The sequence below is a fragment of the Rhodnius prolixus genome, unplaced genomic scaffold (assembly GCF_049639745.1).
Source record: "Rhodnius prolixus isolate KJV_2025 unplaced genomic scaffold, Rpr scaffold_6, whole genome shotgun sequence".
Lineage (NCBI taxonomy): Eukaryota > Metazoa > Arthropoda > Insecta > Hemiptera > Reduviidae > Rhodnius > Rhodnius prolixus.
Genome location: NW_027411634.1, coordinates 22,279,435 through 22,306,162, shown reverse-complemented (window position 1 = coordinate 22,306,162; position 26,728 = coordinate 22,279,435). Strand labels below are relative to the sequence as shown.

General features: G+C 34.9%; 2 protein-coding genes across 8 annotated transcripts in view; both read right to left on the bottom strand.

Annotated features, from left to right (window-relative positions):
* The window catches only part of LOC141460958 (uncharacterized), a 39,914-nt gene extending 20,343 nt beyond the window's left edge, over positions 1 to 19,571 (bottom strand). The window contains exons 1-3 of one of the 7 annotated variants that reach the window (XM_074141481.1): positions 19,297 to 19,570; positions 18,726 to 18,914; positions 2,681 to 3,064 (exon numbers count right to left, since the gene is read on the bottom strand). In XM_074141481.1, coding sequence (XP_073997582.1) covers positions 3,045 to 3,064; positions 18,726 to 18,914; positions 19,297 to 19,363 — 276 coding nt within the window. In that variant the 5' untranslated portion in view covers positions 19,364 to 19,570 and the 3' untranslated portion in view covers positions 2,681 to 3,044. Of the gene's footprint in view, positions 1 to 2,680; positions 3,065 to 12,668; positions 12,958 to 18,725; positions 18,915 to 19,296 lie in introns of those variants that run through there. The other 6 variants (XR_012462447.1, XR_012462446.1, XM_074141480.1 and 3 more) reach the window with 6 other exon arrangements.
* The window catches only part of LOC141461079 (cholecystokinin receptor type A-like), a 428,938-nt gene that overhangs the window by 379,740 nt on the left and 22,470 nt on the right, over positions 1 to 26,728 (bottom strand). The gene's annotated exons all lie outside the window — the stretch shown is intronic.

Below are 26,728 nucleotides of genomic sequence, written 5' to 3'. Positions count from 1 at the left end.
AATAAACCACATGGAACCCTCACACGAGACTCAAACGAACTGACCTCAATCTGAGGTATAAAATGTTGAAAAGACTACTCGACAAACGAACAAAACTGAACCTGACGAACAAACGAACACTATATACCGCCCTAATTGCCTCAATATGGACATACGAGGGTCGTTTGAAAAGTCCGTGCAAAGTCAGAGAGATAGCACCACTGGCGCGTATCGAGGTTATGTTTAGTTAGTAGCATCTCTTGGAAGAACACACACCAAGTTTGATAAAATCCATGATATGGTGATGGAAGACAGAAGAGTGAAGGTGCGTGAGATTGCTAGTGCTGTGGGCATCTCGAATGAACGGGTACATAATATTTTGCATCAACATTTGGACATGACAAAGCTATCCGCAAGATGGGTGCCGCGATTGCTCACGCTTGACCAAAAACGAAATCGTGTGAAGTGTTGCAAGAACGGTTTGCAGCTGTTCCAGAAGAATCCGCAGGACTTTAAGCGTCGTTTCGTCACTGTGGATGAAACATGGATACATCACTACACTCCTGAGACCAAAGAACAATCTAAACAATGGGTTACCAAGGGAGAATCTGCGCCAAAAAAGGCGAAGACCGTTCCTTCGGCCGGAAAGATTATGGCGACTGTCTTTTGGGATTCGCAAGGAATAATCCTCAACGACTATCTGGAAAAGGGTAAAACTATTACAGGTGCATAATATTCATCGTTATTGGACCGTTTGAAAACCGAGCTGCAAGAAAAACGCCCACGATTGGCCCACAAAAAAGTCCTTTTCCATCACGACAACGCACCAGCTCACACCTCAGCAGTTGTGGTCGCAAAATTAATGGAAATAGGGTTCCAACTCGTTTCACATCCCCCCTATTCTCCAGACTTGGCTCCCTCGGACTACTATTTGTTCCCCAATTTGAAGAAATGGCTGGCGGGAAAAAGATTTTATTCAAACGAGGAGGTGATTGCAGAAACGAATGGCTATTTTTCAGACTTGGACAAATCCTATTATTCGGAAGGGATCAACAAACTAGAGCAGCGTTGGACGAAGTGTATAAGCCTAAAAGGAGACTATGTTGAAAAATAAAAAAGGTTTACCCCAAAAAATTAAGCAGTTTTTATTTTTGCACGGACTTTTCAAACGACCCTCGTACGGAATACAGCTCTACGGAAGCGCCAAAAAATCGAACTTCAACCGACTTCAAACCTTACAGTCTAAAATCCTGAGAACAATAGTTAACGCTCCCTTCTACGGCTCCAATCATACTATACACTCTGATCTAAATATTCCACTCGTCTCTGGAAATAGCACAATCTCGCTACACAAAACTCCACTCAAATCTACACAGTCACTACAACCCTCTGATCTACAACATGTCTACAACAACACTTCCTTCTAATCCTCAACGCAGACTAAAGCGACGGTGGCCACGCGACCATCTCAACACAACGCCGACCTCCTAGGATGGTTGCTGTGTAAGCTTGCCAATCTGGCGAACTAACGGCTTCCATCACTGAATGGTCGTCGTGCACTCCAATCACGCCTTTGGCGCACATGCATGTGCGCGTGTATGTATGTACACACATATTGTATATTTGTGCCATCCCTTATCTCTCATCACTTTTGCTTATTGTACTGCATAAAGTTGCAAAATAAACAAACAAATATTAAAAAAAATAAACCTATTCTATTTAAATATTTTAATGCAATAATAGAATTAAAATCAGATTACATTTAATGGATGTACAATTCAATTGAAGTTTGTTTCATCATATTCCCATCAATGTGATGCTTTTCACTCTATCGATAGTAAATGGCTCTATCGATTCAATGGGGAAGTGTACTCGATATTCCTCGTTTTATGCACCATAGGAAGAAAAAATAGCCGAACATTTAGTCTCAAAACTGTATTAAATGTTTAACATTCTCGGTTTCATCTATTGTTTTAATTCTATTCAGAGAACACAAAAGAAACTTATTTTAAAAAATGTTTTTATGGGATTAGGTTTTATAAATCGTGAAATATTAGTAAGGTTACTCCCGAGAAACATTTATTCTACCACAATTATAGTTAGTTAGAAATTCTTTCTTGTAAAAACTATATTTTATTACCTAATTTTGGTTAAGTTCTCCTAAAAGTAAGCTCCAGAAAAATAAAATTCAGCCATAACTTGAATGGAAAGCTGTTATTATTTCAATAACTCTACTAGAGGTCAAAATATTTAAATGAAGTTGTTAATAGAAGGTAATTTGCTTTCAAAGTTTTAGTTATACATAACCTTATCTTGTTCAAACCTTCCATTAATTACATTTAACCTAAACCACCATATGTAAATATTGTTATTGATTGTTATATTTTTTTCAATCAAGAGAGATATTGCCAAAAGTTTGAAACAAAGAGAAATCTTTTTATTTTCTCTACCTCTAGAATTAAAACTGTAACTGAAACCTAGGATTTTAAACGTTTAATTAAATTTTGAGACTATGTGACTATTTTTCATCGTATTTTATATAAATTCCTTCTACCACAATAATACCAGTTATAATGTGTTCTCTGCATTTAATATTATTGTTTTTGTTAGTCATGCTATTCATAAATAAACATCACTTTTAAAGAAAATACTTTATTTCTAATTTTACACATTTATAAATTTATTAAACTTGCAATTTAAATTTAATTCAATTTCAGTAATTACAAAAATTACTAATGTCCAGCATATAGGACTGTATTGGTACTAGGGGATGCTGGGGTCCATGATGAAGTGGTCACTTAATAATATCCATAGATTGCTGTCTTCAGCATTCCCTTATCTGTTACCGGTCAGCCAGTAGCCTGTGACTTATATAGTAATCTATTATTTTCAATAAACGTTTATCGATCCACTTTCACTTGTTATAGAATTTAACCTATATTATTTATTGCAAAGCTAATTTCGCTGACCATGTAGTTTATTATTGATTTTCTTAGGTGGTCATCTTATCTTAAGATACGTTTTATTGATTTACAACACGGCCGGTGGTCCTCTCGAATAATTATTTAGCCCCTCCAGAGAACTCCTAATTTAAAAAAAGACATTGGTTTATACTCAGAAAATGGAACTGATTGACATTACACAATGTATTAAGAAATTGAAACACATCTTTGAAACATAAAAATCAAAAATAGATTCTTATAACATAACACAAAAGAAATTTTTTATTATTTAACCTCTTCCGCGCTATTAATCAATCAGCAAAAATGTGTGCCCATCACATTGGGGAAAAAAAGCAAAATATGCTATCAATATAGCATTGACTACTTGTAACTGTGTAACATTTTGTCCCATAACTTCAAGCGTTGATTTCTCTATACCAGAAATTCTCGAGAAATGCCCAAACAGTTCCATCTTCTTCGTCTGAAATTCTAGATTTTTCCCCGAAATGAACAAACAGTATCGCTAGATTCACTACCCAGTCTCCTCATCCTCGCTTATCATTGCTCGCTATCTTTTTGAGAGTGGTCGAATAATATCACTACCTTCACTATCATTATCCCATTTTAGGGATCTGAATAAGGATAATACAGTCGAACTTCTCTCAATAACGGACACTGGCGGGGGAAAGCAAAGTGGCCGCTGTTTGGAGGTGGTCGATAGTAGGAGGTAGAAATAGAAATAGAAATAGAAAAGAAATTTATTATTCTGGGACAATTGTCCCCTAAGAATAAATACAGGAACAAATAGAGGCCTTAACAGTTTGGCCTGTGATTATACAGAAATTAAATAAATAAATAAGTATTTACAAAAGTGAAAATATAATAAGTGTAAATGAAAGTAAAAATAAAATAATAAAACAGCAGAAATTAAGGAAATAAATTAAAACAATTAGAATTTCGGAGGAAGCTGAATAGAAAGTAGATAACTGAATAGACGGGATTTAAAGATGGATAGGGTAGGAGCATGGCGGACAGATGAAGGCAAGGAGTTCCAGAGAGAGGTAGCACGTATTAGGAAGGACTTGTCAAAGGATGAGGTACGGTGAGAGGGAATATAGAGATCAGATGAGCGAGATCTAGTGTTACGGGAATGGATGGAGGATTTAAACTTAAGGAGTTGAAAAATATAGGAAGGCCTTTCAGACTGGATGACTTGAAAAAGGAAAGAAGCCAAAAAATATTGGCGGCGATAGACAGGAAAAAGCCACTTCAACTCATCGTAGCAGTGCGAAATGCGAGAGTCTCTGGAAATGCTGAAAATAAATCTTATGAAGCAGTTCATGAGGCGCTTAAGCTTAGCTTCAATATCACCAGAAAGACCGCCATAAACTAAACAACCATAGTCGAAATGGGGGAATATAAGAGAGGAAACTAGGAGTTGCCGGGTCTTAATTGGAAAAAGGTGACGGGAACTATTAAACTGCTTAAGGATATGGATGGAACGACGAGAGATTTGGGAAACATGGTTTTTCCAGGATAGGTTTTGATCGAAAGTGATACCAAGGTTTTTCACAGAGGAACAATATTTTATTGGGGTATTGTAAAGGAAAAGATTAGGAAGAGGAGCCAATTATTTAAGGAGTGGGTTGGAGCCAATAACTATAGCTTTGGTCTTTTCTACATTCAGGGTAAGCTTATTGTTCGTGGCCCATGCTGAGATATTATTGAGGTCATCTTGAAGTTTAAATACAGCTTCAAACAAATCCGACGGGGAAAAGGATAGGTAAATCTGAAAATCATCAGCATAGAGGTGATACTGGGAATGAGAGATGGAAAGAGGAAGGTCATTGATGTAAATTGAGAAGAGGGTGGGAGATAGGGAAGAACCTTGAGATACACCGAGTGACAAAGGAAGAAGTGAAGAAGGATTACTATCGGGAGTGACAACGAATTGGGAACGATTAGACAGGAAGGATTGGAACCAACGGAGGGTGCTATTGGAAAAAGAGAGGGATTGTAGTTTAGATAGCAGGATATGATGGTCAACGGTATCAAAGGCTTTGGAGAAGTCTAGGAGTATAAGGATGGTAAGTTTTTGGTCGTCAATAGCCGTCTGCAAGTCATGGGTAATTTTCAAGAGTGCAGATTGAGTGGAATAAGAAGGACGAAAGCCAGATTGGAGTGGATTAAGGAGATTGTTTTGTTCGAGGTAATTAGAAAGCTGGGATTGCACTAAACGTTCAAAGAGTTTGAAGAAATTTGATAAAATAGAGATGGGACGAAAATCAATAGGAGAGGTGGGATTTGAGATTTTATTTAGAGGACGGACTAGGGCTGTTTTCCAGCAGGATGGGAAAATAGAATTCTGAAGGGAGAAATTATAAATATGGTAAAGGACTGGCAATATCGCTGGGAGGCAAGCTTTAATTAATTTAACAGGAATGTTGTCAGGGCCATAGTCATTTGTACGGGATTTCAGAACTGAGGTTAGGAGATCTTCAGGAGTAATATGATGGAAAAAGAAATTGTTAGGATCAAAGGAGGGTAAAATGAGAGCAGGAACATTAGAAGAGGCATTGGTTAAGAAGGAAGTGAAGTGGACATTCAGGTCATCAGGAGATATTGAAATGGGGCAGGAGCGATTGGATTTACAGAGGGAGAGCTTACGAAGGATAGCCCATTTCGATTTGGAATCAGGAGCATTGGAGAGAGATAGGTGAATATGAAGGGATTTGGCTCGGCGGACAGAGGTCAGAGTAAGGTTACGCAGGAGCTTGTACAGAGAGTAGTCATGAGGAGAACGCGTGCGTCTAAACCTCCTCCTGGCTGCCTCTCTTCTCCCCATCATGTCCTTGAGCTCCGGTGTAAGCCAGGGTGCACGAGGACGTCGAACATGACAGGTTTTAATGGGAGCATGGGAGGTGATGTGTTAGGATTTCAACCTTGGTATCAATAGAGTCGGTATAAAATAAAGTTTCGAAAGGAAGGGTTTCAAGGTCAGTTTTTAATGGTTCAAAACAGAGGGAATCAAGATGGCGAAAGGAAAAGGTCCTAGGAACAAAAGGTGGGGTATGTAGGTTATAAGTTATATGAATGAGATCGTGAGCGGATAGGAAAGATACAGGGTGCTGCGACGAGGACAGAAGTTTATCTTGGGAATCTATAATGAAAAGGTCAAGCCAGGTATCGGAAGAATATGTGTGATGAGTAGGAGAGTAAGGAACTACATAAAGTTAGCAAGTTGTACAGTATCTCAGAAAATTTAGTAGACGTGCGATGTACGTTATTTTCAGTAAAGGAGAAAATTATCAAAGATGTACATACATTGCACGCCAAAATAGCTCAACAGGTTAAGGAATCTGGCACTAAAAGTTGTAAATGCATTTTGATCAACTTAAACGAGAGAATCATCATTTGTTCGAAAATAAAATTTACCGCAGATAAAGGTTACACTCAAACCTTTCAGAAAATAAGGACACCTACACCTATATAATTGTGCGTTATTCCAGCTTTCTAGTTGTATTTTCAAAGGAGATATAAGGAGATTATGTTTGAGAGTTTTTCATTTCCTTCATATTTCAAATTGCTGTCTCTGCGAAAATATGTACAGTTATTGTTAGTGCTGCACGAGAAACGAGACAAATCTCGGTCTCGGTACCGAGACGAGACTTGAGCAACCGAGACCGAGACCGAGATCGAGACATGATATATATCTCGTCGAAAAATCTCGGTCTCGTCTCGGTTTTTCAAATATTAATTTTTAGCTACAAACTTATAAAATTGTGTTCTTCATTAATAAATAATCATTACGGGTATTGAATTAATTATTAAAAGATACGATTTTATTATACTATATGTTCAATATTACTACATCTATTTGACTTCGAATTACATAAGTAAAGTAAGCAAAGTAAAGTAATCGTCTATTTTTTCAGGCCGGGCTTTACGTCCAACTACCAATTAGGTGTCGCGGACGGAGGCGACTAGCAAACATACTTTACTGTAAATTGCTCATATTAACCATTAAATAAAATCCAAGGCCTAAGACCGGGAATCAAACCCAGTACCGCAATACATATTAGCTTCGCAGGTCTCGCACCGCTCGGCTACCGTGGCGTCCCCCTTCGAATTACATAATTTTTACATAAATTCACTAAATTTCACTATTCATATCATTCATTCATTCAATTTCATAAATTTCACTATTAATAATCTAATACTTTGAACTTAGATATTATTTGAATTATATTTTAGAATTTTGGAATTAGTGAATTTGAAAAAAAAAGACTATCACCGAAAAAATATTGCCACAAATTTTCGTTTTTAAGATACACTTTGCCCAAGCATTGATACATAAAAGAGCTTTTACTGAGTCAGAAGTTAGAGAAGATCTTCTATTGGTCATTATCATCTTTCCGATGGCACTGAAGTTGCACAGATACTAAAAAAATCTTTTGCCATTCTAGACAAATTTTTGAAGGAATTCTCAAGTGTTTTCCACCATTCTAAAATGTCAACGTCTACTGGTGCTTGGTCTAATTTGGTGTAATTAATTATTTCTGTCTTCCATGCTTCGGTGATATTTGCTGATTTTTGAGCAAATGGTGCAAAAATATTGATGCAGTCGTCGTCGTCGTCAAAAGGTGAATCATCAGATTCTTTATCTTCACCAACAGCCATAACTAATGGAGCGGGAAGTTTGTTGGGAGGTGTATTTTTTATTTCACGAATCGACTTGTTATAGGAGGCAGATATGTTATTTGGGTCTTTCATTTGGCGCGTTTTTAACATCTTTTTGAAATTATATAAAGATATATTACAGTAATAGTAACATATGATGCATTGAAGTGTAAGTAGTTGTCTTCTTTTACACACATTTTCATTACCAATATATAAATTAAAATAATTATTAGAAAATAATAACATTTTTTGAAAAGATTATTAATAGCAAACCTCTTTTAATACTTAAACAAAAATTCAAAAAACCGAGACCGAGATATCTCGACGAGACCGAGACCGAGACCGAGACTTGAGCGACCGAGACCGAGACCGAGATCGAGACTGCATAAAGTCTCGCCTCGTCTCGGTCTCGTGCAGCACTAGTTATTGTACCTCTACGTTTACCTCTACAATTAAGCACAATTCGAGCATTCTAGCTGTAATGAATACAGCTGGCTGTGGTCTAATTGATGTTGAAGGTTATTAAATGAAGCTGGTTGCTATCACACCATAACTGAGCCAAGTACTAAGAGTTAACACCTGATTTTGGGTCAAAAACCAAAAAGTGTAGTCTGAAAACCAAATTTGTAATACAGCTGCAAGAAGTGAGAACCGCGGGTCGATTTCTCGCATTGGTTAGCAACCATTTTGTGTCATTGGCTGTTCTGTTGCGACACAATTTAAAAAAGAACAGTATTTTCTGTTCATTTTCTTGTACGATAAGTTAGGGGTATCTGAGAAAAATTAAATAAATACAAATTCCAGTATCACTTTCAAAAATTAGCAATACTCATTTTGCATTTGGTCAGCCTGCTTTTAAGTGAATTTAAAAACAATGGTAATGCTGGTACCTGTACAGCAAGAACAAATTCTCAGCAATTACTTAATTAAATAGGGTCTAGGATTGCTGGTATTTTACCTTTTAATCAACCATTCCGTGGTATACATTCTTTTCATCTATACGTGCATCGTGCATGTTGACTGACCTTTAATAACCCCTACAGTTCGCACCATGTTAATGCAGGTGCCCTTTTCTATTCTTTGAAATAATGTTTGATTTAAGTAGATATGTACGAGTAAATACAGGGTGACCAGAGTTATATGCTCCACCCACTTTTTTTGTTTAAACGGCGGGAAATTTCGAAAAAATAAAAAACAAATATTTAATCATTTTTAGTCTAGTTTATTTTCAGTGATTGACCCATTTTTTTAAACCCCTGTATCTCGAGATACAGCTCCCAACTTTTGTTTTTCAAATGGAACGTTATATTTTTTATTGCATATTTTTATAGTATTTGAGCTCCTAAAAAAAACACAAAAAAAATTTTGAAATGGGTTAGGTTTTTCAAAAGTTATGGTAATTTAAAATATGAAAAACAAATTTCAGTTTACTGTCAAAATGACGTTATTTTTTTTTTTAAGAATCTGTTCTAAGGCAAGCCGAAACTCTGGACTCCCACGCTTGGCTTGTAGCAGCACTTATGGTGGCGAAGTCAAGATCTAGGCAGGCTAGAGTTATTCGACGTTCAGGTTGTTTATTTTCTACAAACGTTTGGTGTGGAGTTTTAGGAAATCAACTAATCGGCCCATACTTCTACAGAGAGAACTTAACTGGTGTGCGAAGTATCTAACTTTTTTTTAAGAGACATTTTGCCAGTTCTGCTTGAAGATGTTCATCTACAACGTCGGCTAGATATGTATTTTTAACAAGATGGTTGCCCGGCACATAATGCGAGAGTTGTTCGAGGTTGCCTGGACAGAAATTTCCATGAAAAGTGCTTAGGGACTCATTGTCCCAGCCAATGGCCACCTCGATCTCTGGACTTAACCCCAATGGACTATTTTTTGTGGGGATACCTAAAAAAATAAAGTGTACAGTAACCTTAATCCCGTGGCTTCAGCAGATGATCTGAAACGTCGAATAACTCTAGCCTGCCTAGATCTTGACTTCGCCACCATAAGTGCTGCTACAAACCGAGCGTGGGAGTCCCGAGTTTTGGCTTGCCTATCCGTTGATTGTGCCCAGTTTGAACAGATTATTTAAAAAAAATAACGTAATTTTGACAGTAAACTGAAATTTGTTTTTCATATTTTAAATTAACATAACTTTTGAAAAACCTAACCGATTTCAAAATTTTTTTTTGTTTTATTTCAGGAGCTCAAATACTATAAAAATATGCAACAAAAAATATAACGTTCCATTTTAAAAGACAAAGTTGGATGCTGCATCTCGAGATACAGGGGTTTAAAAAAATGGGTCTATCACTGAAAATAAACTAGACTAAAAATGATTAAATACGTGTTTTTTATTTTTTCGAAATTTCCCGCCGTTTAAAAAAAAAGTGGGTGGAGCATATAACTCTGGTCACCCTGTTATATTTACGTATACAACCTTGTTTTACTTGGACCAATTTTTTATGCTGTACTTCTATACTAAATATAGAACATAATAAGACCACATTTGCTTTATGCCTTCTAAATAGTAAGCACTTTCAGAAACTCTGACAGAAAAAAATAATTAATTAGCAAGATGCATTCCAGTATCTCTTTTCTTTAATAAATTATTTGAACCTGCTTAACCTAATTTCATATAAAAGACCGAAAGCAATAGTTCCAAATTCGATATTTGTACAGAATACAGGATTATTCTATCCTGTATTTACATTTGTATCGCTAGAAATCCAGGCTAAGTTCTAAGGCGGAGTTATAAAGGCTGAAATGCTATCTATTTGAAATTAATTTAATAAATCAATACCGATTCGGTACCGCTGTCTCAATCTAGTGGCTCTTTTGTCATTCTAGCGCTTTCAGAACCTTTAAGCACATAGTACTCAAAGTTCTTGGAGAAAACTACATCCATACTCTACTCTAAATTATGCTGCCTGAGTAACTTATTAAAGTGTTCTATTTATTGCGAAATTTATACAAAAATATATTTAGAACTAGGGTATCATAGTTAAATTCAAAGTGATTAGTTTATATATATAGTGTATTAATACATTTTATCATTTACATATACAGAATTATTTTCTTATAAAATATCTGTAGGAAATTCATAATTGTTATTTAAAATATTAAATTGAGAATATATAAGTATTTTTCTGTTCATTATTTCTGGTAACTGATTCATTATTTTAATGAATTCATTTTAATACAATTATTTTAATCACAGTGTAAAACATTCCACACTCCTAAAGATTACCTATTCCTTAGGGGTGCGTTCCACTAACCGTTCACAACGATCACGCTCACGACCGCGGTTTTACCCGTTTCACTTGCTTACGAGCGTTACTATTGAAAACCCAAGTGGAATGGACTGTGGGGCGTTTTAACCGTTCATGTAAACATTACAAATGGCGACCTCGAAAATAAGTCAGAAGCTTGAAGAGGTTGTTTTTTTAATTTTAACCCCGTTTATATGCAGTTATAATAAACTTTATAATTATTGGTAAAGTTGACTTATATTAAAAATAGTTATTTATTTAACAAGTGTAGAAAATACTTGACACTCGAGTTAAATATTATATTTTTTCTGCAACCATTTATTAACTAATAAAATTAAAAATTTCATTTTTACAGTCTACAAAAAGTAATTTATTTATTATAAACATTTATTGTTATATTACAATTATTTACATTACTTACGTATTTACATTACTTATTACATTTTCTGCTGTTTCTTTTATTGATGGAGGAGTGTTTTCTAAACAGGAATCACTAGAATCCATTTTAAATTTCTATAAGGTAACACTATAACCTTTTTAACTGTTATAATTAAAAATATCTAATTATTTATTAAAGTATTATTTTTATTTCTATATTCCTTTCAATTTTTATTTTATTTTTTAATATTCGTTTTTTAATTATTTAAATAAAATAAATTTAAATAAGCTTATTAGAGTTTTACAGAAAATATTTATGTTAATAACAAAACTTCTTATATCAAGGAAGCACAATAAAGTTTTTCCACTCACTTGTGCGGAAAGTGTCACTAATGGGAATTTCCCCCCACTAGTGTGGGAAGTTGGGCATTACACAGCTGATTTTAATTGAGTAATGAGAACTTCCCTACATGGTTGCAGAAAAAATATATATAATTCAATTTTTTATATTACATTTTCGTGGAGTATTTATAAAATTTACGTTTAAATAAGATTAAAATGTCTTTTATGGCAACATTGGATATTTATTAATGCAACGTAATAATGCTTTAGAAAGTTCTTCATCTAGTTCCGATGAACAGTGGAATGCAATTTTACAAAATCGCTATAGTGAAAAGCGAAAACTTAGGCCACGTATTATTAGCTATCAGTGTAATTGATCTTTATTCAGATGAAGAATTTAAAAGTTATTTCAGGTAAATGATTTTGTGTTATTCAGTGATTTAGTGTGTAAAGGGATAAGTAATTATTTATTTATTTATTTTTAGTAGACTTTCGAGAAACACATTCTATTATTTACATGAAATAATACTTTCATTTACATGAGATAATTTTTTCGGTCGCCATCTTTGCTTTTAAAAAATTGCACCAAATTTCTGAACGCCCACTTCGACCCAGCTCTTAAGATGGGGCGTTGTGGGGTTCGCGTGAGCGAAAATAATGACGTCATTAGTGACGTATTCGCCACGACCACTATGACCACGGTCGACATTTGGAACGGCTGGAGGTATATTTTGATCGTTGTGAGCGCTTAGTGGAACGCACCCTAGGTCGAAAGATGGGAACAATAAATAATAATAAAGGCTGAAATTGGCATTCATTTTTTCGTACTGTTGAATTTATATTTTGTAAATGGGGAATTTCAAGAGTTTTATTTTATTCTTTAATCTATTGGCGAAAATAGGAATTGGCCAGTTGGTATTACTTTGCTGCTGAAGAATATTTTTAAACAGTATAAAGTTAACACACGTTTACTGCTCTCCATAAAAGAAAAATTGTCATTTTTCATTTATAATGAAAATTAAATTAAATGAAACAATAAAAATTGAGTAAAAACCAAAAAAATTAATGAAAAAATGATTCGACTTTCTTATTTATTTTTAAGCAATCGATAAGGCAGGATAAAAATAGAATTAAGGCTGTTCTCTTTAGCCGAGGTGTTGTTCCTGGTTCGTATTATAGGCGTTACTTGCGAAATGATTTTAGAACAGTAACTGTATTATTTTGCTAATGACCTGTAATATTTTATTTCTTGAAGATTGATGATGTAATCGCTATCAAGTACATTTCAAGTGATAAAGTTTTTGGACTTTCCCATTAATACCATAATTGTTAGTGAAAAAAATTCACAAGAGACAATCAATCACTGCAACAAACTTTTGGACAGTATTTTAAAAAATAAATTTATACTTACATATAAATAGGGAACGGATTCGTATGTATTTACATATTTTTTTCTAGGCAATTTACAGACGTTTTTCAACTAGAAGTATTCATACTGACACTTTTAAAGCCGTTTGAGTCTACTTTTATTTCACATATTTGGATGTTATCGCATATTTATACATATTTGATTAAAATAAATAAATATTTCTACATATTTAATCAAAATATGTACATATTTTTTTCATATTTTTCATTTTGGGCATATTTTCATAATTGGGAGGTGGTTGACAGGAACTGTGAACCACAGACTGTGAATCACAGTGGTTAAAAAAGTGTTTTTAAAAGCACCAAGTCGCATTAAAATGCTAAAAGATCTCTATCCAGACTTGTGCCTTCCGCCAGAACCAATATTGACAAGATGGGGTACTTGGCTGGAAGCAGCTCAGTATTTTTTTTTTTTTTTTTTTTTGGCGCATCAACAGCTGAGGTTATTAGCGCCCGGAGCTTTTTCCAGTGCACTGCCGGCCTCCGGACAGTGTTCTCTCGTTACAGACAACACTGTCCATCACCGGACAGTGAGCTGTAAGAAGCTCCTAGGGAGAGAAAATCTAAGGGTCAGCTGCTGGATTCGAACCCGGGACCTCCGCGTGGGAGTCCAGTATGCTAACCACATAGCTAATCCGTTCCCTAGCAGCTCAGTATTACTATGAAAACTACAATAAAATCAAGAATGTCCTTTCACATCTCGAAGACGAAGCAGTAGCGATAAATACAGCCAAGTCTTTATTCGAGAAACCTAATTTAAGGAACAACCTTGCATTCATTTCTGACAATTGCGTATTTCTTGCACAAGCCATTACCCAACTTGAGTCCCAAAATGGTCGACTGACAGAAAGCGTGTCCAACGTTAAAAAAGTCATCGAAAAGGTGGAAGGAATACCTGGGAGTAAGGGAGATCTGATCAGATCAAAACTGGTAGAAGTACTGAGCAAGAACAAAGGGTGGGAGACCATCTGTCAGATTTCTGATATTATCAGTGGAACAGAAGTCACCTCAGAACATCGTGTACCCTTTACAACCAACGAGATAACTTCTTTCAGCAAGGCACCTATAACATCTGTAGATGTTGAACGATCTTTTAGTCGTTACAAGTCCATCTTACGCCCAGATCGTCGTCACTTTACGTTCCAACATTTGAAATTTCATGTGGTTGCAAACAATTTCGAAGAGTGAAGTTTTCAAAATTGAAAATTTAACACATCTTTTTATAAATAGTAAAAATATTCTTTTCTTGTATAAATAATTATAACTTGCCCCCCCCCCCCAAAAAATCCATTTTCATAAAAAAAAAAATGTCCATTTTACTTAAATATTCCAGAAAATATTTTAAGAAAATCACATATTTTCCACATAATTGACGAAAATAAATGCATATTTTAGTTAAATATTTGGCATTTTTAAATACATAAAAATCCGTTCCTTACATATAAACATAAATAGAATAAACTTTGTATCTGAGATCCACTAACTTCCAACTTTATATTGGATTTAAGGGTATTTAGTGGAAATCTAGAGATTGAGATTGTCATTTATTAATGCGATAGCTGAATACTGCAAAATGGATTAATTGTTTGGAAAATTCGTAGGATTTATTACATGTATTTCATGCGGGATTCAAGTAAGGGGTATTAGAGGTATTAATAGATCAAATCTTTTCTCAATATAACAGAACTGAAATTACGCTATACTCCGTCCAGCGTTTGACTCGTTAGACAAATGGACGCTATTCTACCAATTAGATAACTTAGGTATACGAGGTGTGGCTATTAAATAACGAGACTATTGCTGTAAAACATTTTATTTTAAATTTATACATATTTAGTTATTATCACCTTCAATATACACCTCTCCCCTATCCCTACAACGCTCCATGCGAATTTACCATTGTTCGAAACCGTGCTGGAAGTCTTTTTCTGTCAGCTCCAGCATGACGCGTGCCGCTTTTCCTTTTACAGCTACAACGGACTAAAATCGTGTTCCTTTTAATGCAGATTTGACTTTGGGGAACAGATAAAAGCCATATGGGGCTCAGGCGATGGCCTAAAACTGGGATGTTGTACTTGGCTAGAAACGTCTTGTGACAGACAATGCAGTGTAAGCCGGCGCGTTGTCTTGATGGAGAACCCATGACTTGTTCTTCCACAAATCGGGTCCGTTTTTTCCTTACTCTTACACGGAGTTGAGCAAGCACCTCACGGTAGTAATTATAATCGATATTTTCATCCGTTTTGGACGTGGAAGGGCGACCCGGGCGGTCATCATCTCCGACGTCTTCTACGGCCATCTTGGAAACGCTTGAACCACTCAAAAACTCGCGCACGTGATTAACATTCATCGCCATAAACTTCTTTTAATAAAAGATAAGTTTCAGTAGCGGTTTTACCCAGTTTCATGTGAAATTTCACGACAATTCGTTGCTCTACTACATGTGTAGTAACATGTTTTCGGCAAAACGAAACTAACACCTCTTACACAAACGACGGTTTCGGTCAGACAGATTTCTCTACAAACACGTGAGACGCTGCAATCGAAAGAGAAGGCTGCATGAACAGCTGTCGGCCGTTAGGATTTGGCTGATGCATAGTTCTTCTGTAGCTGCATCAGTCTCGTTATTTAATAGCCACACATATCTGAACCATCTGTATGAGGAATCGGTTGATTGCATAAATTTAGCTGGCATAAAATTAAAGTTACTCGCAATTTTGTAGTTTTAGCTGACAATATAAAAATTTTCAGGCTTATTGTCCAAAACATCGACATGGAATCAATCTGTACAAATAAATACATTAAAAATAAGTAGTATTCAAAGTAGTTAATAGAAAATGTAAAGAATATGGGAGTTTTGTTGACCTCGAATTTAAACTGTGTTAATAGCAATAAATTTGTAATATCTAAAATGACTTTTAGCAATTTAAGCTTCTCGAAACCTGGTTCCGAAAATGGAAAATTAAAATTAATGAACAAAAGTCAGTAAACATTACGATTACTATAAGAAAATCTGCGAGTCCACCAGTTCAACTGAACGGTGTAACGATTCCTCCAGCTGACGCAGTACGATACTTAGAACTGTACATTGACAAGAGACTCACCTGGAACCCACATACTCGACTGAAACGACAAGACGTGAACAGACGCTACAAGCTACTTAGTAGACTACTTGACCGCAGATCCAAACTCGACGTGAATCACAAACTGACTATTTACAAGACCCTGTTAAGACCCATATGGACATACGGAGCAGAAGTGTGGGGCTCAACCAAACCCTCTAACTCCAAACGCCTACAGACATTACAATCCAAAATCCTAAGGAAAATCCTGAATGCTCCTTATTACATTTCTAACCTTACCATACACACTGACCTACACATCCCTTTTGTCACTAACCTAATAAAGTCTCGCTACCGCAACTTTCACAGCCTCCTAGCTCTCCATCCTAATCCTCTTGTCCAACAACTCTCCTCTCCTCACCTTCCCGACAATCCTCCTCGTCGCTTGAAGCGAAAATGGCCTAGAGATCTGTTGTGACTAAATCATTGCGAAAGAGTTTCACCAGTGGGTGATTGCTCTAATCATGTCATAACAAGTGAACTGAACCAGTAAGATCATGTTTACTTGATGCAACAATTGTTGCAGTTGTAAATACACAAATAAAGTGAAAAAAAAGAAAAAAGTATTATGGAATTCTCGAAAGAATTCAGTTTCAATATAAAAATTAAAATCTCTTTTATTGTCTCTCGAAAGATCTTCTGTTATGGAGCGCAACTTTGGTGATGGAAGCAACATGGATAAGTTTCCGAATTAATTTTTACAAATACAAACTGGGTTCAGCATGATGTATTTGTACATTTCAGATATCTTGGTAACGTAGGCAAGATGCAAAACAAGAGGATTTTACAAATATTAGCTCATGCTAATAAAAAAAAAAATATGTTGGGATGTGGATTTACTTTGTTTAGTAAGTACAACTTTGCAGTAAAAAAAGTTAAAGCTCGGTTAGAGCAAAGGGATGAACTTAATTAATAAAATAATGGCCACCATTTGTGATCAAGAAATGTTCAAAATTCAAAATAGTTCTTTTCCACCCACTGTACCAATATTTAAATACTAATCGCAATAATGCCTATTTATCCAATAACACTTTTATGAATTTTTAAATTAATAATGAAAGACAGATTAGAGATGCTTAAAAAAATTTATAAGGCCATTATTCATAAATTTTGTCTGTATCTTTAACGAGGGCCCTGCATCAATTTTGCTGTCTATAACAAGATCAGATTGCATTCGTTAGGGAGCATTACCATAACTAATGCAGAACTGTTATATGAGAAAGACGTCTAAAAAGAAGGAATATAATACGAGGTCTGTAAATTAAGTAATCTGATTTTTTAAAATTTTGTTATTCAAAAAGAATTACAATTCTATATTGTCACCTTCAAAATAACTTCCTTCTGAAGCCACACAGCGCTGGAGACGTTTCTTCCACTCCTCATAGCAGTGCTCGAACTCCAATACTGGAATAGCCTTCAGCTGGTCCGGTTACAGCCGTTTGAATGTTTTCGACTGTCCTAAAATGAGTTCCCTTGAGGTGATTTTTCATCTTCGGGAAGAGAAAAAAGATCACAAGGACTCAAGTCAGGCGAATAAGGAGGCTGAGGAGCCACAGGAATGTTTTTACTGGCCAAAAACTCTGGTTTATTGAAATTGCTGTGTGACAAGGAGCATTATCGTGTTGCAACACCCACTTGTTCTTGATGTTTAGTCTCACACGAATGACCCTTTTTAGAAGTTTTTCAAGAACCTCTCGGTAAAAGTGTTGATTGACCGTTTGACCTTGAGGTAGAAACTCTTTGTAGACGATTTTGTGGATATCGAAAAAACAAATTAGCATGCATTTGTTCCTTGTCACACAGCAATTTCAATAAACCGAGTTTTTGGCCAGTAAAAACATTCCTGTGGCTCCTCAGCCTCCTTATTCTCTTCCCAAAGATCAAAAATCACCTCAAGGGAACTCATTTTGGGACAGTCGAAAACATTCAAACGGCTATAATCGACCAGCTGAAGGCTATTCCAGTATCGGAGTTCGAGCACTGCTATGCGGAGTGGAAGAAACGTCTCCAGCGCTGTGTGGGCTTCAGAAGGAAGTTATTTTGAAGGTGACAATATAGAATTGTAATTCTTTTTGAATAAACAACTTTTAAATAATCAGTCTCATTACTTAATTTACAGTACGTATAATCAATAATATAATTTTATTAAAGTTATAAAATCGTTTAACTTCATATTTTGCGGGGCTGTTACGTTATTCTAGATCTAGATGATTATACTTTATTATTTTTTGTAATATTTAATTAAAAGATGTTACAAATAAGGATAGAGTTAGTTATATATTAAATAAAGAAGGTCTTCATTTCTGCACAACTAATGAACCTTTATTATTTTTATTAAAATCTAGGTACTATTAAGAAAATAAGTAAAATAATGCTGAAACACCCCTGATGGTCAGTGAAAATGGGCTGTACGTTTGATTGCAATATTTGTAATGAAATATTATTTAAGAAATAAACAGATTAATAATTGGATTTAAGTTTAAATTAATTTATATTTTTAGAAGCAAAAGGAGCAAGATTATGCAAAAAACTGGAGGAATTTTAATCCCGTTTTAATTTTTAAAAAAATACTAAAATAAATAAATACAAACCCTTCAGTTTGGTAGCATCCATTCGCTTTTTTACACTCCAATTATTGCAACTATAATTAACGATACATTTGCATCCAACGATTAGATTCTCCCATGTAGATAAGGAGTTAGCTGAGTACAGCTGGTTCCATTTCAAATAGAGGAAGGTTAAAGGTGGTTTATCGGCTGACCTAAGGTTGCACCCACAACCTACAACCAATTATTGAAGTAATTTTTAGAGTTTGAAGTTAAAAAAATAGGAATAATTAAAAAAAAAATGAACGATTCTATTCTTATTCGTTGTACTGTACTTCAGCAAGAGGAGGACCTTCTTGAAACCAAGTGAGTGATTAAAATAACTTCACTTTATCAGATTCAACTATCTCAATTATACTATGTTAATATTGAAGCCCTCCATTGGATTGCTGTTTTACCTTACATAGCATGTACGATATGCAAATTTGAACTTAACCAGAATCTGATCAGAGTACTGATAGGTTCCTCTTGCTTTTTGTAGCCTAATAGCGAACATTAAAAAAAGTTTTTCTTTTCTATTTAAAATGATTCAGAATACAGTGTTACTTGTACTTACTCAAACTATAATACTCATTCAACCATTGAAAAGTAAATTGTGCCTCTTGCAGAGGTTCAATATTCATCCACCAAATTAGAGGTATTGTACACCGAAGCTCAAACAGCTACTTTACTATAAACTTTTGTTTTTTAGGAAATAAAAACTAGTAGATTCCGTGGATCTCGAACTAAGCAACTACCACTTTAAATAACAAAAAAAAAAAAAAAAATGCATCTCTAAATCACCACACCAAACCTACCCCATGTTTAAACGCATAACCTAGTGTTAATTTTTAAAAACAGATGTTTCTATGTCCACAAGCAGATACCCAAAACCTCTTAAAAAAATGTCATAATATATTATGAATTATCATTCTTAACCTACAATATAATTATGCATTACAATTTGTTTTGTCAAACGCTTTATATTCATGAAGATCTATAACTTCTATTTGAAATCTTTTTTTAGGTAAATGTTATCATTTATTTATTTACTTATTTTCACAATGGGTTAAAAAAAATCAAAATATTGTAATCAATAATGTAAAAATTAATGAAATAATGTAAAGTAAACCTAGATACATAGATAGATAGATAGATAAATTTCTGTATTTGATGTAAATTTACGTATTACGTGGTTCTGAAGTGTACAATAATTTTAAATAACCACTGTTACAGAGTAATAATATAAATTAAACATTTCTGTGTTATCAAAAAGATAAGGTAAATGTAAAGAATAGTTACCCGGAGGTGTGGCCTAATTCGAAGTGATTCTGATTCGCTGTTACTATATAACCCGCCATATTCAAATATAAATATAAAACTATTTCTTTATTTTATATTTACATTTAAATCTGGCGGGTTATATGGTAACAGCGAATCAGAATCACTTCGATTTATTTATTTAAGATTGATAATTTTATTTAAACCCCCCTTTATGTGGGGGCTTTGCCCCCACACCCCCTGATTTATTTATTTCTTAATGGGGGGCTTCGCCCCCACACCCCCTTCTAACCTACCTAATCACCCTCAATTTTTTAATTTGAGTCACAAGATTCGTTACAATAATTACAAAGAACAACACAAAGGAAACTTACCTTATTCTGTGGAGTCCTTTTCCTGAGGAGGGTATGCTTGGCGGACTCCCTCCAGAAAATCCAAACCAACATCCATACAAAATTTTAAAACATTCATTACTCCATCTTCACTCACACTACATTCATGCTTTAATTTAAAAAAAAAAAAAACTGCAAATTTAAAACGCTCATGCTCATAAAGTTACAAAAAAAAGGCACCTCAAGTCACAAACAGGGCACTCGCGGGAAACTCACTTAGGCTGGAAACATAGTGGAGCGGCGGGCAAAGCGGCGATGATAGCGAAGAGCAAAGCGGCGAAATCAAACACAAGTAAACATATGGGACCGCTCATAGTGGCGAGCAAAGCTATCTCTAGAGAGTAGAGCGAAGCGTTATGACATGTTTGATTTCTTCGCTTTCATCGCGCTCAATTTGTAAAGGTTATTTTTCAAAGGTTATGGATATTGATACATTTATTGGTTTAGTTTGTTTAAAGAAACCTCTGTGGGGCCATAGTATTTGTGAAGCTACAATAGTTTTTAATAATTAATAGTTTAAATTAATTAACAATTAGTAGTTAATGGAGAATTCAGGTAATTTTTGCTACATTTAATTTGGTTCTCAATCCCTTAATGCTAACTTTCATCTAAATACTAGGCAAAATTAAATTACATTTTCACGTCCTACTACTTCTGATCAGGACGAATTCTCCAATCCTTCTTCTGTAGCGTCGTACTACTCCAGTTTTTCAGATGAACAACATTAATTTACGACAAATCATGGTGTAGTGATTTAATAAAATTATTGTGTTTTTTTAATTGAATAATTTCTTTTTATCTGCATATATTTCTATTTTATTTTTATTTATTTTGATTTTCTTATCTTAAAGTAACTGCTAGGATTAATGGGGTTACACAGATTTGTAATTTAGTTAATAACCTACATAGTTAATTTTTCTATATTGTGCCTAACTCATGTTATGAGCTGTATTACTCAAAAACAATAAAATTTGATTTTGATTAATGGGGTTACACTGGGCTAGTAAGTAATTAAATGTTGATATAGACATTCGAAAATACGCATGAAACTTGCCAGGATGCTCCCGAAGTTGTTGGTACAAGTGATGAAATTCACCAAGTTCATTTCTAGACTTATTTACATATGTCATGTACACTGCAGCTCCTACTACTAAGCTGCTGCAAATTCCAAAGTTTCAACGAAGAATTTTCATATAAAAATAGTTCCTCCATCTTGTTTCGTCGAAAGGAGAAACGCGTCTAAACTCGTCACTATGTGCATGCGAATCTTTGCTCGCTGCTCGTCGCTCTCTTTGATTTGAAGCAGCTATCATCGCCGCTTTGCTCGCCGCGCCACTATGTTTCCAGCCTTACATTAAAAAGTAAGCAGTTGCTATGCAGTAAGTGTACTGCGCATGCGCGCGAAACATAAGAGCTAAGAAATTCAAACAAATTATATACAGTACATTGGCGGGAAGTAGTTTAAAAACTCAACGGTAAGTGTGCTGTACTGCGCATGCCCTAAAAATAATCAGGCCACACCTCCGGGTAACTATTCTTTACATTATCCAAAGATAATAATAATCATATTGATGTAAATTAAACATTGTAGCTAAATTCTATTTCTTTATTCGTTTCTTACAAATGATCTCAGCTTTATATTATTCTATAACATAATGGTAGATCTTATTTAGGCGATCATATGTGTTTACTTTTAAAATATTTAATAATTGGGACTCTTTTTGAAGAAACTTTCCCAGATAGTGTCTTCTCGTTGGTGAATACAGCGGACAGACAAAGAGAAAGTGCTTCAGGGTTTCAATTTTATTTAAATTGCACATTGTGCAGATTGATTTGGTGTCTAATTTGGTAATAACCATTTCTAGACCTGATTCTCAATACGTTGTAACTCGATACTCGAATCTGGCTGACCCCTCTGTGGTAGTAAAGTAAATCTAATTGAGTGCAGCAAAAGATAATAAACATCTAAATTATTATGAAATGTAAATTATCAATAAACAATTACAAAATATGATATACCAATTATAATTATACATATTAATATAGATTTTCTTGAGGAGCTTTATTATAATTGAAGATAAAAGTAGCTTTATGCCTTTTAAAGAGGAACAGAAAGCCATTGTTGATATAACTGACAGTCGAAATGGGTACCATCTATAATAATCCTTTTCAAGGACGAATTTGGCAGAAGTAATTTTCTATCTGGCAGAACATTTAGCGATATGGAAGTAAAGTAGGAGAATTATATGAGAGCATCGAATGACATTTTTGAAGGAATTAGTTGGGATAGTAAAATTGTGCGAATTTTTTGGTGTAGGAATGAGAATTAAGGGCTCTTTTGTGGTTAAAGTAGGAGACGCAGCTGTTTTTATGTGACCAAATTAACTAACCATTGCAGGAGTTACTATTTGCAGCTGTTGCTTTTAATTGTAATAGATTTGGAACATCCAATTAAGTTTTCTTTTAGATGTAAAATTTTCTCTGGCTGCAAACGTAGAGTACAGTCCAGTGACACAAATTTATTTTACAGTGTTTAAGGAGAAGGGCCTATGTGCTTATAATTCGAGCTACTCCCGTGTCTATGGGTGCAGGTTATTGAGTTATGGTTTTTCTCAAAGTGAAGCTCGTTTAATAGAGGAGAAGGTGGTAATATGGGACGGGGTTGGAATTTGGGACATCCCTGTTTTTGTGAAACCCTGTAGTGCTATCTGTTAGTTTTTGGTGCCTTACTACCCTTTTGGGTAGGCTTTGTCTGCTGCAGAAGGCAGCGCGTCAATCGAGTGGCAGCTTTGTCCAAGAGAGGACCGTGTTGATTTTGTCAATGCTAAAAAGTTTTCTTAAGGTTGATTTTCCTCTGCTTTTGGTTAATACCGAGGAAAGTTAGAATAATCTCCCTTAGACATTAAAAATGTAGAAAGTAGAGAGTTTTAATTGCCAGTATTATGGATTTCAAATATGAATGTATATTGGGGGAAAAAATGAGGTTATATTGTACGCGGTGTATGGTGGTATTATGGGACAGCGTTGTCCCTTATAACAACCTCGTTAATCGACTGCCGAACTAGTGTGAAAAAGTGGCACTGAGGACGAAACTAGTGCCTTATAAATACTTTTTTTCCCACAGGGTAGGTACTATAAAGGGCCTAAAAAGATTATTTCAAAAATTTCTTGACATTTATCTGAAGTAAACTGATTACACCCTAATTTTTATCTCTTAATGTACGATAATTGTGTAAAATATAGTTTTGTAGCGTATTTAATGCTTATTTTTACAATTCCACTCCTTTCTACGTCACCAATCAAACCCCATTCACACAGATTTGAACATTCCTTGCGTGCAACACAAGTGGCAGAAAACACGATACAGAAAATTCCATCTTAACATTCAAACACATCACAATCCACTTGTACAACATCTGCCTTCGAGAACATTTCCAGACAACCCTTTCAGACGTCTTAAAAGACAGTGGCCTCGCGATCTCCTCTCTGATGAAAAGTCAGTAGAATGTAGAATGTTTTTGGAGTGTTACCGCTGGGTAACTTCTCCACTCTGGTATGTGTGAATGTTATTTATTGTTATCATTATTGCTTATAACGCAAAATGCTTTGATTGTAACTAAATAAATGATAACAAAAAAAAATAATAATAATACAATTCATGGAGAAACGAGAACATTAACTATAATTATTATGGGTATCCCATATTGCCACCACACTTTCTGAAAACCCAATATGGCACCGCGATAGACTTTTTCAGTGTAACTCCAGCTCCTTGCTGTGATCCACTCAGGACTTAAAAATTTACAAAGACAAATTATGTATGTCTATGATTTTACTTCAGAGTAGATTTTAAATTCAGTAGTGTTCAAAATATGCTAGGTAAAAAAGGACCATATTACCACCTTCTCCTCTAAGGGGAAATAACTAGAGGAAAGAGTTTTCTAAAAGGGGTTCTTCCTATCGGCGGATCTATTCAACTGAATAAATAAATAAACTGCTATAATTCACGAATAAGAATAAATGATATATTAGTAACACTCGTTTCGGCGATTTACTGACTATTTTGAGCTTTTAATAAAGAAATCATTAAAATAAAGTTGGTCAAATGTTAAATCAACTGGTCCACATTGTGCTTTAATGATTAGTCATAATTAGGGAACGGATTCGTATGTATTTACATATTTTTTTCTAGGCAATTTACAGACGTTTTTCAACTAGAAGTATTCATACTGACACTTTTTAAGCCGTTTGAGTCTACTTTTATTTCACATATTTCCACATATTTGGATGTTATCGCATATTTATACATATTTGATTAAAATAAATAAATATTTCTACATATTTAATCAAAATATGTACATATTTTTCATTTTGGGCATATTTTCCTATTGGGAGGTGGTTGACAGGAACTGTGAACCACAGACTGTAGGGCTGTGAATCACAGTGGGTACAATGGTTATTGTAATTTATACAGAATGCTGCTAAACAGTGACGGGCACTTGTTAGTTCTTTGAAGTTGTCTGTTCTTTCAGCTCGTTCGTTGAAGTGTCCAATTCACTTCGTTCGGTCAAAGAATACACTATTCTTTTTTGGGTGAAATGCCACGAACATCGGCCTCAAACAAACAACTGGTTGCTAAATATCTTCGCGAGTTTCCAGCAGAACTTTTTCGAAGTGATGGAGACATTTTGTACTGCATAGCTTGTGACAAGCGCGTTTCTTGCTCTCAACGTTCCCAAGTCACCCAACATATTGCCACCGGATCGCACGTAGAGAATAAAAACAGAAAGAAAGAGAGGACGTCCTATCAAGCCTTCCTTACATCTCCATCATCAAGTAAGTCTACACTGAGTACAGATCTGTGTCGGGCTTTGGTTAGAGCAGATATCCCTTTCCACAAACTTAAAAATCCTCATTTCAAAGGATTTTAGTCGTTACAAATCCATCTTACGCCCAGATCGTCGTCACTTTACGTTCCAACATTTGAAATTTCATGTGGTTGCAAACAATTTCGAAGAGTGAAGATTTCAAAATTGAAAATTTAACACATCTTTTTATAAATAGTAAAAATGTTCTTTGTTGTATAAATCATTATAACTTGTAAAAACAAATTATTTTGTTCCTAATAAATTATTATAAATTGTAAAAATGTTCTTTTCTTGTATAAATGATTATAACTTGCATATGTTTAACTTTCAAACATTAAATATTGGAAAAAGTTTTGTGCTATTACACTGTGTGATATTAGTAATTTCTCAGTTAAAAATAGCAGTTAGGTTGATTTTCTTGTTTTACAGTTGCCATTATAGTTAATTTATTAAAAAATTAGAACTTTTTTGGGTGGAAATGTCTGTGAGTAGCGGTGGCCCCGGGCCACCGTTTACTACTAATAATTCAAATAAGTTAGACATTGTTAATGAAAGTGTCGATAACAATACTACAAGACGAATATGTGAGAATGGAAGTAAGAATATGGAAGTAGAAGTCACACCTCATTCATCCACTACAGCACCTAATGAAGCTATGGTACGAGCCAATAAAAGAGGAGGGGATGCAGTATCAAGTAGCGTAAATAAGGTTCATGTCCATGAAATCAGAACCAATAATAAAAATCAACCTCCTAGTAAATCAGATTACATTGATAAGGCCACGAAAAATCGGTATCGCAATTCTGACAAAGGTCCATACGTAGTAAATTTGGAAGGAAATAAAGGCAATTTGGGTAAGTTACATAGGATGGCTCTGGGTAAGTGGCTGTTTAAGGCATCTAGTACATATAAAGATGAAATAGTCGATATTTCAGTAACGGGTCAAAATAGAATGAAAGTGACCACACGTTCACCACAGGCTGCCAATGATTTATTAAATCTGGAAATTCTCAAGGAAAGAGAAATAATTGCATACATTCCCAATTTCAGAGTTCAATGTACTGGCGTAATCAGGGATGTCGATGTTGAGTTAGAGGACAATGAAATTCTGGCCGAACTAATATCTCCGTCCATGCCCATTAGCATTAGACGGCTTACTCGCAAAACCTACGTAAATAACAAATTGTTGACTGAAAAATTGCCGGTATGTTTCGTTAAATTTGACAGTCAAAGCCTTCCACAGTACGTTTCATTATATGGAGCAAAATGTAAAGTAAACCCTTACATTCCTTCCATTAGGCAGTGCAAAAATTGCTTACGTTTCAGACACTCTGAAGAACAGTGTAGAAGCAAAATGAGATGCGAGCATTGCTCTCAAAACCATAATGTCAGGGAATGCCCCCTAGCCGAGGCTAGGGCATGAATTGCAAAGAGCAGATAATACCGGACAGGATAATCCATTACTTTA